Source organism: Conger conger, chromosome 9, assembly GCF_963514075.1.
Source record: "Conger conger chromosome 9, fConCon1.1, whole genome shotgun sequence".
NCBI lineage: Eukaryota > Metazoa > Chordata > Actinopteri > Anguilliformes > Congridae > Conger > Conger conger.
The window spans coordinates 17035225-17047024 of NC_083768.1; the positions used below are offsets into that span (position 1 = coordinate 17035225).

At 39.0% G+C, this 11800-nt stretch overlaps 1 protein-coding gene across 1 annotated transcript; it reads left to right on the forward strand.

The window, feature by feature from the left end:
• The first annotated feature begins 413 nt into the window (after positions 1-413).
• LOC133137536 (secretagogin-like) lies at positions 414-5255 on the forward strand. The gene is made up of 11 exons (XM_061255865.1): positions 414-557; positions 785-855; positions 1425-1517; positions 2316-2405; positions 2617-2673; positions 2780-2857; positions 3592-3647; positions 3817-3862; positions 4166-4225; positions 4368-4436; positions 4588-5255. Exons 1-11 carry the CDS (start codon positions 488-490, stop codon positions 4714-4716), a joined length of 819 nt encoding a protein of 272 aa, XP_061111849.1. The 5' UTR covers positions 414-487; the 3' UTR covers positions 4717-5255.
• The last annotated feature ends 6545 nt before the right edge of the window (positions 5256-11800 follow it).

Here is an 11800-nt window from a genome sequence, read left to right on the forward strand (position 1 = left end):
ACAAGGTCTGTTCAGCTTCACAATATCATTAATTATTTAACAACTGATTATTAGCATGGTTCACCTTCATATATTGTTCAGCTGTGTTGCGATTTTGTGAGTGCTATCATATATAAATAATTCATGGAAGGAAATTACGACGAATTGTAATGAAAGATTAACAGATTTTATCGCGTTGACATGTTAATCTGCAATGCAATGATCCAATTTAGAATTCGACATTATTCTGTTAATTCATATTTTTTAGAAGTTATCAAGGCGGTGCTTTGCTTTATTTTGCATGTAGGCGTCATGGTTAACTAAGACTTCCTTTAATGTGGAGCGGAGGTGGAGTTACATTCCTGCGACTAAATTACCAAGAGTTTACGAAAAGTGGCAGGGCAGGCTTCAGACGAATCATTTTTATACGGCAAACGGAGGTAACAGGTGCCTAAGTAAACTTTATATCAACTCTTGAGCTGGCTCACTAGAACTATAATTAAGTACCATGGACAGCACATTCGCCAACCTGGACGCAGCTTGCTTTTTACAGATATGGCAGCACTTTGATATTGATGGTAGGCATTACTATTGATTGGCCTACTAATGATTATTACATTAGTAGGCTATACGGGTTTTATTCATACATATGTATTCGTGTATTTCCTCGTCTGTTTGATCAATTTTAAAGTCAAATGAATGTTTAAAATAAACTTTCAGATAATCTATTACAGATGCAACCTATTTACAGGATGGTGTTCATATGCACTCTGCGCTAACAAGTTGGGAGTTTGTTTTTAAACAGATAATGGTTATATTGAGAAGAAAGAACTTGATGACTTTTGTCGACACCTGGCGAAGAAAACGAGTGCAGGCGTAAGTAAATTCATAATTACCACCTATTACTATAGTGTTTATCAAACATTTCCAATTACATGACATAGGTGAATGTAAAATATCTAGGACAAGGATAAGTGTTCATTTCAACGCTAAATGACATTTTAGGCGACACGATACTGGCACGTGATTTCATAATAAAATTAATGTAGATTGCTGTTTTTATAATGTTCTTCGGGGAGTTACATAGGTACGCTTGGAGTTTAATTATTGAAAACTGAATTAATAGTTTTAAGTCAGTAAAGCAGTCAATACCTTTTCCAGTCTGCTTACAGGCAAGAATTATTTTTTTTAAATAACGAGAGCTGCCAGCATTGACGCCAGACCTGATGATAGATTGTGTTTGAACACTTTCACTTTTCACTCTTTCCTTTTCAACATGCTGAAATATTATTCACTTTTAAAAGAAGGAAACCTTTTTAATTAGTTTACAGAAAAATGTTTACATTGGCAAACATAGTTTATTACACATAGACATACAGTACAAACAGGGTAGACAGCTATGTATTTGAATTGTGGCTTTTCATTTGCTTATTCCATTGTTTAAGAACAAGATAACCGAGGAGAAGGTCCAGCAGTTGAAAAAGAGGTTCATGTCAACCTATGACAGCACATCAGATGGACGTCTGTATATCCAGGAGGTACTTGGCTTTATCTGTAAATTCACTGTGATACTGCATCTCTTGCTAAAACAGGGCTAAAGGAAAGGCAAATGCAGCGGCTACACAACATAATTTTTTCCGTAATTCTTTTACGTGCCACATGCAGTCCTCTACACACCAGAGGGAAACCTTTCACACAATAGCAACTGCCTTTTCTACACCATTTTGTTCAAAACAATCAGTTTACATGATAGCTGAGAATTATAAAATTCTATCTGCGTTCTGAGAGTATTGAGATATTGAGCTTCAAATATTCCAAAGTGTATGGGCTCCAAGCAGATATGACTTGTAAATTCTGCATTTTTTCATACTTGTCAACAGTATTTTTCTATAAAATGTCAAACATGTATTTACATGTTTAAAAGAATGTCAGTTAGAACCTTATAATTCTCAGCTCAGCTGTTCAGCCGAATTCTGTACCCTATGTGTACAGTGGATGTATTATTATTTCTTTAATTATTATTAATTGCCTTTCTACAGAATTTAATTTTAAATTACTGTTGTGATATTGGTTGATGTATGCAATTTTTCTACCCATGACCACAGTTGTGTCTTTTGTTCAAGATAAACCTATCCTTACTGGAAACCAAGGCTGCAATTAGTGTTTGGTGCCATCTTTATGAAAGCCAAACAAACATTATTGCCAGCAAAGAGGAGAATAGTAGTGGCACAACTAGTCTTAGGTTTGTCCAGAGATTTTTTAAAATTATTTTATTATTCAGGAAAATCTATTCACCTGAACAATCCATAATTCACCTGAACAATGCTGCATTCCAGCTGGCAAAGACTATGCTTCCTGAGGATGAGAACTTCCTGTTGCTGTTCCGTAGGGAGACACCACTGGACAACAGCGTAGAGTTCATGAGGGTGAGCTAATGGCTAAAATGATAGATACTTACTGTATCGACAGTGTATTGGGGGGGAAAGCATTCAATGCCCAGTTCTCCCCATTTTAGTTTATGTAAAAAACCATACCAATTTAAATGTAGTGTTGTTTTGGCAAATTTAAAACTTTTCTTGCTACCTTTTTTGCATGACTGGCATTAGACAGTATGTCACATTCCTACTTTGTCCACAGATCTGGAGAAACTATGATGCTGACAGCAGTGGATACATATCAGCAGTGGAGTTGAAGGTAGAACGTAATAACATCAGTTTCAAATGCTGTTTTATCACAGTAATTTGTTTCTGTGCACATTTTATCTCAGCAGTTCCTCTCTCCACCGATCTTTGTGTTACAGGGCTTCCTTCAAGACCTCTTCCTACAACACAAGAAGGTCGTTTTGCCAAACAAACTGGAGGAATACACAGATGCCCTGGTAATATCTTCCTGCCCCTTTGCTCGTGGCTGGTTTCCAAGTTGTCCACTCAGAAACAAGGCTTCACTTAGTCTGATGGCAACGTACAGTAGAGCTAAGCAAGTCATTGGAAGAGATGACCTCTTCAGGGAGATTGCGCATGATGAATTCACTGGGTGTGAAGAGTTCTTTGGGCAATTCAAGAGAGCTTGATGTGCTTCCAATTAAGACAAAATTATCATGATGACTTATATTATACAATCTGACAGCTAATATAGTCAGTCTCCACCGATCAATTTATCCACAGAATTAATGGTGAAGGAAGTCTCAGTCAATTTATAACCAAATTCACATGAGGTTGAATTTCTTCCTTGCTGCAGCACTCTTAAGCATTGCACATCTGGACAGCAGGATTGACCTTTCATCAGAAGCATGCAGTCCGTAGTCTCCATGAGGTCTCACCACCTCTCTGTGGCTGCAGTGTGACCTTTCTTGACTCAGTCCTTGTGTGTCATAAACTGTGATAAAATGAGGTCACTTAAGCCTCAGATCTCTTCATGCAGGGGATAAAGGGGGTAAAAACATACGTCATTATAGGCACATATATACATATTTACCTCTCAATTCTACTGTGTATTCTAAAATATATTTTAAGAGTGCGACTCCAGTTCCAGTTCTTTTCAATGATTTTATTTCTGTTTTGTGGATTATTTTCAGTCAGAGCAAAGTTGACTTGGTCTTTTGTTTCCTCACAGATGAAAATGTTCGATAAAAATAAAGATGGCCGGCTGGATTTGAACGACTTAGCCAGGTACTGATATAATCAAACACATCATCCTAGTTTCTGATACAGACGGAACTACTGAGATAAAAAAAACTGTTTTTTAAAAAGTGTTTTTCATTCACATAATTCAGCTTTATTCACGGAACCTTTTGAATCTACATCGGTGTAATCTGTTGATTGCCTTTCTCTCCTGCAGGATTCTTGCACTCAAAGAAAACTTTCTGCTTAAGTTTGAAATGCATGTAAGTTTTATGTAGGCCTATATTTTGACCAATTTATCATTTGCTATTTTACACATTTTTAAAGGTACACGGTGTTGGCGGACCTGAGCTGTCTACTAAAGTTGTATAATGTAGTGTAGAACTTGTGCATGTTCTGCAACATTAAGCTTTGTTGGTCCATACAACAAAAAACACAATGTGGGTGTTTCCTGTATTAGCACTCAGTTACTTGCTTGTATTTAAACTAAAATGTAATCATGTTTTTAATACATAAAACTGGCGGTTTATGTTGTTTGCTTTGCCTCCATTCTTCCTTCCATTCAGGCCTGCAGCCAGGAGGACAGGAAGCGGGACTTTGAGAAGATATTTGCCCATTATGACGTTGTAAGATATGACTGCTCAAATTGTTCTGGGATTCTCATTCCAAGTTTTTCATTTAATTTGTGTTTTTTTAATATAATTTATTCACAGACTAATGAGTTGATGTATTGGCCAAGAAATACAATAATAATCCTCTGTTTTTCAGAGTAAGACAGGAGCTTTAGAAGGGCCAGAGGTGGATGGTTTTGTTAAAGATATGATGGAGCTAGTGAAGGTGAGTCAAAGGCCAATAACTCTGCACCATGTAAGCTTACATACACACAAGATGTTCACAAGCACCATGTTCAGATCGCCTGAGGTGTTGAGTATGCAGGTCACCCACACCAGTGCAGCCGGTGATTTCCAGTCTTCTTCTGGTCCCCCAGCCCAGCATCAGTGGCACTGACCTGGACAAATTTCGTCACGTCCTGCTGGGTCACTGTGACGTCAACGGAGACGGAAAGATCCAGAAGAACGAACTTGCGCTGTGCCTGGGTCTGAAGCTCAACTCGTAACCCCTCCCCTGAGAGGGCAGAGAAACCCCCGTGCCTCTGCTCATATGGCCAACGTGAGGCGGTCTATAGGCATGACACAATGCAGTAGCTTTTAGAAGAGGAGTTCAACTCTCAGCTAAGGATGGTGTTGGGACTGGTGTGGGGGAGGGAAAGGACTAATCCGTTTTTTTTTATTTATTATCATACATGCTCTAGATTTACATTGTTGGTGTTATTTGTGGCGTTATTTATATTTTAGCTGCGTAGAGGAGTGCGTCATAGTTGAAAATGCACTGCATTGTAGAGGAAATGACAAGTCCTCTCAAAAGAGTGATGGCTGCTCAGGATTCATAGAAAAGTTTTGTTATCACCCATGTGAAAGCAAAAGGAAGGTCTAAGCGTCTTGGTGATTTGTGTTGTTGTAGTTTTGCTTAATTACACTTGTTAGTTGTGGTCAGGAAACTATCAATGGACGTGGTCTGTTATTGTTTCCAATGTGTTTGCAAATTGTATGTAATTATGTAAAATAAGGGAATTAAATACATTGTGATGCAAAATGATCTCTGTGACTCCTTCCATTCCATAACATACACTCACTGAGCACTTTATTAGGTAGACCAGTACACCAGCCTGTTAATGCAAATATTTTATCAGCCAATCATGTGGCAGAACCAAAATGCATAAAATCACACAGACATGGTCAATAGGTTCAGCCGTTTTTCAGACCAAATGTCAGAAAGGGGAAGAAATGTGATCTAAGTGACTTTGACCGAGGAATGACTGTTAGAGCCAGACAGGGTGGTTTGAATATCATCAGTGGTATGCAGAAGAGCATCTTTGAAGACACAATGTGTCAAACCTCTTTAGTAAAAAATAAATAAATAACTAATAAAGTGCTCACTGAGTGTATATCAAATGGATGGAGGGAACCTAACCCCAATGGCTTTTATAAGCAAGACCTTGATTTACCACATAACTATTCAAAACACACACACAGCTATATCAATACTAACCCCACCCTATATTTCCAAAGTAGCATGATTTCTTTCTGTTTATATTCAGCAGCCTAATAAAATGTCAATTATAAATACATACAGTCCCCACCAAAAGTATTGGAACAGCAAGGCCAATTCCTTTATTTTTGCAATACACTGAATACATTTGGGGTTGAGATAAAAAGATGAACACAAGACACAAGTTCAGAATTTCAGCTTTTATTTCCTGGTATTTTCACCGAGATATGTTAAGCTACTTAGAACATAACATCTTTGGTATCAGATCACCAAATCTTTAGGTGAGCAAAAGTATTGGAACAGAGAGTATTTAATAAATGAAAGTAAATAACACTTAATAATTGGAAGCAAGCCTGTGACCCTGATTGACATCACCAAACTGTTGCATTCTTCTTTTGTGATGCTTTTCCAGGCTTTTACTGCAGCCTCATTCAGTTGTTAGTTTTGTGGGGTTTTTCCCTGAATCTTCTCTTCTTTTTCTCCCTATTAAGTCCTTTGTTGGGTTGGCAGTGTGTTTTGGGGCATTGTCTTGCTGCATGATGAAGTTCCTCGCAATTAGTTTTTCTCCACAAGTTGGCAGATATAATATTTTGTAGACCCCTGAATTAATTCTAATAAGTTACATCATCAATAAAGATTAGTGAGCCCACTCCAGAAACAGCCATGCAAGCCCAAGCCATGACACTTACTTCACCGTGCTTCACAGATGAGCTTGTACATTTTGGATCATGAGCAGATCCCTTCTTTCACCATCACTTTGGTGGAGGTTAATCTTGGTCTTATCAGTCCATAAAACTTTGTTCCAGATCTTTTGTGGCTCATCTCTGCACTTTTTTGCCAATTGTAATTTCTCCCTTCCTATTCTTACTACTGATGAGTGGTTTGCATCTTATGGTATAGCGGTTGATTGAGATACCTTCACCCCTGCAAATCTCTCACAATGTTTTGTCATGAACTGCTGTTGTTTTCCTTGGTCTGCCTGTTCAATATCTGTTTCTCAGTACACCAGCGGTTTCTTTCTTGTTCAGGACATTCGAAGTTGTTGTACAAGCTATCCTCAATGATTTCCCCTGTTTTCTAAGCTTCAACATGGCTTGCTTTTCTCCCAAAGACAGCTCTCTGGTCTTCATGTTGGTTTATCTTTTTTAACACAAATGCAGTCTTCACAGGCAAAACCAATGGAATCAAGAAGATTGGTTATCACATGAATTTGTTTTTGAGAGTGTAGCCCTGCATTGAAATAACAGTTTGATAAATAGTATGCGATGTAGAATCTAGCTTAATTTTTCCCAGCCTTTGCCATGTATGTCTACCACTTTGTAATCAGTATCACGTTTAAGGAAAGTGGCTGAAGTTGATGCTCCCATTTGCTGAACAGCTAGTCCATCACCCTAGAGCCATTTAATTAGTTGAGTGATTGGCCCATTAAGACATACATTGTGTGTATTCTTCTGTTCCATCTGAGACAGATAATCAATATGACTTCATTCGCATTGACAATATGATCCTGTGAGACCAAGAGATTTCAATTGAAGGGTCAAGTCTTACAGGGAAGCTGGGAGTAGTGTTCCTTGGGAATGTACAAATGCGTTGGGGGAACATTAGCACATTCCATTCATGCTTTCTGGGTCTTAAAGGCATATGCAGGATTTCTCACTCCTGTGTTTACATACAAATATCTATGTCCGATTCTCAACTTCGCCTCTCCTTTGCAGATGACTGTGCGCTGTGATAGCATAAGCTATGTAAGAAACCGTGGTCTAATATGATTCGTAAAACATGTTGCTTTCCACACAAGCCATTAAGCTACCATTAAGCTATTTAACTGACATTGCTCATGTTTGTATTTAGTCAGCTAACTTTAGCTAAATGTTAGCTAGTGGTGATGCTAGTCACTGCTGCTAACACCAGTGGATTTAAGTTTACTGAAAGCTGGCCAGCCACTTGATTAATAGTTAGCCACTAAGGCTAATCTCTTTTTAGAATAACAAATACAAATAGACAAGGTATTGGGCAGAAGTGAACACAGTCACAAGTTGCCAGTGTATCATAGTAATCCATCCATCCATTATCTGAACCCGCTTATCCCGATCAGGGTCGCAGGGGGGCTGGAGCCTATCCCAGCATACATTGGGCGAAAGGCAGGAATACACCCTGGACAGGTCGCCAGTCCATCACAGGGCACACGCACCATTCACTCACACACTCATGCCTACGGGCAATTTAGACTCTCCAATCGGCCTAACCTGCATGTCTTTGGACTGTGGGAGGAAACCGGAGTACCCGGAGGAAACCCACGCAGACACGGGGAGAACATGCAAACTCCGCACAGAGAGGCCCCGGCCGACGGGGATTCGAACCCAGGACCTCCTTGCTGTGAGGCGGCAGTGCTACCCACTGCACCATCCGTGCCGCCTATCATAGTAATGACTGAGCATATTTGCTTTATAATATTTTCAAGGTGAAAATCCAGCATAGTATGCCTTTAACTGGGGTTTGGCTACACCTGTTGGTTACAGCATGACAACAACATAATCCTAGTCTTTACACAACAAAAAAAAGGACAGCATAGCATAAAATAGGGCCTAATAACAATCTCTCACAGAGCAGAGGAGGATGTGCCATGTATGTGTGCCTTGTATGTATGTTTAATATAACACTCATTAATCACTCACATTTTGTTATGAAAAGAAGGGTTACAGTAACGGAGCTTAACCCCTTAAGTCTCACCGGCCCAGGGTTGGGCCAGTGTGGGTTTTTTGCATAGCCTATTTTAAGATGCCATTGCTTTAGCAACAACTGTTCCTTATTTTCTAACATGTGGGTGGCACAACAAGTGTGGAGGGGGCTCACCTTCGCTGTATTTTGGAAATCCATACACTACACAAAATAAGGTAATGTCCGTGTCCTTTTCACAGCAAGGGTTCAGCAAACCAAATTCATAATATTGCAATTCTAAAAACATGCTTACTTGGAGAGACGTTGATGGAATGTCCATTTTTCACTTACCCCTGAGAATTTATCTTCGTTTGGGGACCTAGCCTCTTGAGTATTCTCGAGTGACTATTTCTGAGGAAGACAGTGAAAACAGCTTAACAGGACCGTTGATCTCCAGGAGCTAGGAAGCCCTGACTTATCCTAAATAAAATTCATATTTTATATGACACCAACTGTAGCTATTTCACATATAGAGCGCATTTTCTTTGTTGTAACCTCATTTTATGTCAGTGATCATCTAAATACGCTCTCAAAATATAGTATTACTATTCAGTATGCTTATAAATAAGGAGCAAGCCTGCTTTTGAATAATAAATAGCGTGAAATTGTGGAAAGTGTTAGACTTGTTGATGGCTGTTGGGTATTTGACAAAAACGTCAATCAATGGACCTCAGTGAATACATGAGTATACAAGATGTTATTATTGTTCTTATTTTTTACAATCTTCTCGACCCTTTGTCATCTGAGGACAGCACAAGGAGAGGGAAAGGGTGACAGTGCAATAAAAAGTGTTGTATACTTTAGTAAGCAAAATACAGTATTTTACAAGTCATAAGACCCATAATATCACTTAGTTTCCATGTGTCCTTTTGGAGTCTCTAAAAACTGCTTAGACATAGCTTAGAAAAAAACAGTGTAGAATGCTCATTCTTGGTAATATTGTCATCAAATTTGAAAGGGGATTTTTCCAGTATTGGCTGTGGCTCCATTGTGTTTCTAAGTGTGCAACGCACCATCACAGTAATCTGTATGCACTCAAAAAAAAAAATCTTTGATCTAGTAATACTTTGAGTAATTAGTAACTTAGGAAACAAACCCCAAAGGGTTACCTTTCAGAAGACACCAGGATTATGCCTGTAGCCAAAAGGGTTCAAGAATAATAGGCATTTAATTTTGGCATGTCATCTTCTAGCTTGTGTTAAGAAAGGGGGTGATACATAAGGCGTGAACATGCAAATCATACCAATGTTAAACCTGTCTTCATGATGCTACACTCTAAAAAAAGAGTCTGTGGGACCACAGTGCACTCAGTATCTTGTATCGTAGTATATTTCTGGTATGTTGCTATACCAATCATGCTATATTGTATTGAGCATTCAAATGTACAATGCCTGGTCAGGTCATGTCCATAAAATACAACCCTGTCCAGACTACAAATACTGGAATACAAAGGAAAGCATTCATGTAGAAATGACAAAGCTATTAAAGTGATCCTGGACTGAACGGCGTAATGAATTTAAAGGTACTTTTCATTGCTTTTATACCTAGAAACCACAAAGCATAAAGGAGCAGCAGAGGGATATGAAATCAACCCTGAAAGAGATACATAAACAAACACAGGCTAATTGGTTGACTGAACCATGCAGCCCTGTAAGGCGCTTACTGTATGTGACTATGAAAGTGATATATACACAAGCACATGCTAATCAGATGGCAGACTGATGCAGATTACATATTACATAAAATGGCAAATGTAAAGTGACACACTATCACTCACTGTCTCTCTCTCTCTCCCATTCTAAAGGATATGTTTCATTGTTTCATCAACAGCACAACACAAAGGTTTTGTTGTTATAACAGGTATTGAATTCTGAACTGAGTGCAATATTGACTTTATGACTGGTTATTCCAGCTTAATCTATTGACTGGACTGTGATTAGCCAAAGGTTGGTTTTGGTGTAAAGTTAGCATCAGTTAGGCTCAATGATTTTGTTGTTTAATAAAGTGTGCTAATTACTAAAATACATAAGTTTATATTTACATTCATTAGAACATCTGTACATGCAGAATCATTTCTGCTAAGAGTTTGTGGTTCACCAAACACTCAGGAGAGAGCAGCTTTGCAACAGACAGTACAAGACCACAATGCTGCCCAGCTGTCCTGAACTAACCTTGTCTGGACCTTAATATTAGCCTGACAAGAATGACAAATGATGGTGCTTTAATCATTAGAGAATGGCAATTTGCTTGGTTGTGCCCCATGGAGTGTTGTTCTTAGGATCTTAATTTTAAAAGGTTATACTATATGACAAATTGAAATTCAATTTAGATTGTTTGGCCTACTGCCTATATACATTGATTTATGCATTGATAAAACATAAATATGGTATAATGTCCAATTTATATACAATTATGTACAATCCAATTTACTCAACTTGGTCACACGAGAGAACTTGCATTATAATTCAATTGTTAACATAGCAATTCATCATAAATTGAAAAATTTAACATTAAACAGCTATTTTTAAAAATAGATTTATATCCATAATGACCACAACCACAACAACTTCATTTAAATGTACAGGGGATACTTGCTTTGTGTTGGGAAGTAACACAGTTACAGAATCTGGTCGTTTGCAGTTCTTCATCAAACATGGCCGCTCATAGCCAAGAGGATTCTTGGGGATCTTCAGTTTGTGATATGATCCTGTGGTTTCTTTTAAGTGAATTATGCTTTGGGTTAAAGCAATGGACTTGTGGGATTTAATGGAGTCTGATAGCTCTCACATCGAACGTTTAGGGACCCTTGATATATCAAAATGTTAAGCTAATACAAATGTAAACATGGAAAAGAAGGATCTAGTGCGTCTGTTCTATTTCTTGCCTTTTCTCCTTTACAGGTGGGGCCTTCACACATCGGTCTGATTGCTGTAATTTCATCAAGCTGTGCCTCATGGGTAATGACACTGCGGCGCCCTGTCATTAGGCTTGCTCTGTGATTTTGTGTCTTTTTGGGGCGTCTTGGCCTGATGCCCCTGCGCTTTAAGTCCGTCACCTCCCAGGAGTGAGGCGCCGGCACAAAGAGAGCTGTCAGATATCTTGGAGACCGGGACAGCCAGTGATTAGATCTCAGCACTTGGGGCGAGAGTGGCTCTGGCGGGGATTGTGGGGTTTGTGGTTTGCGGCCCTCTGCAGCTGAGGCCCTGTGGTCCGACTCAGCCAAGTCTGATGGCTAAATTAACGACCGGCCGCTGGTTGATTGGCGGTAATATCCCCCCACTTCCTCCTCTGCTCTGTGGCAAGCTATCATCTGTGACCATCTTGAGTCAGGTCACATGGATGCAAACCCTCAAGATATTAAAGTTCTCCGTCAG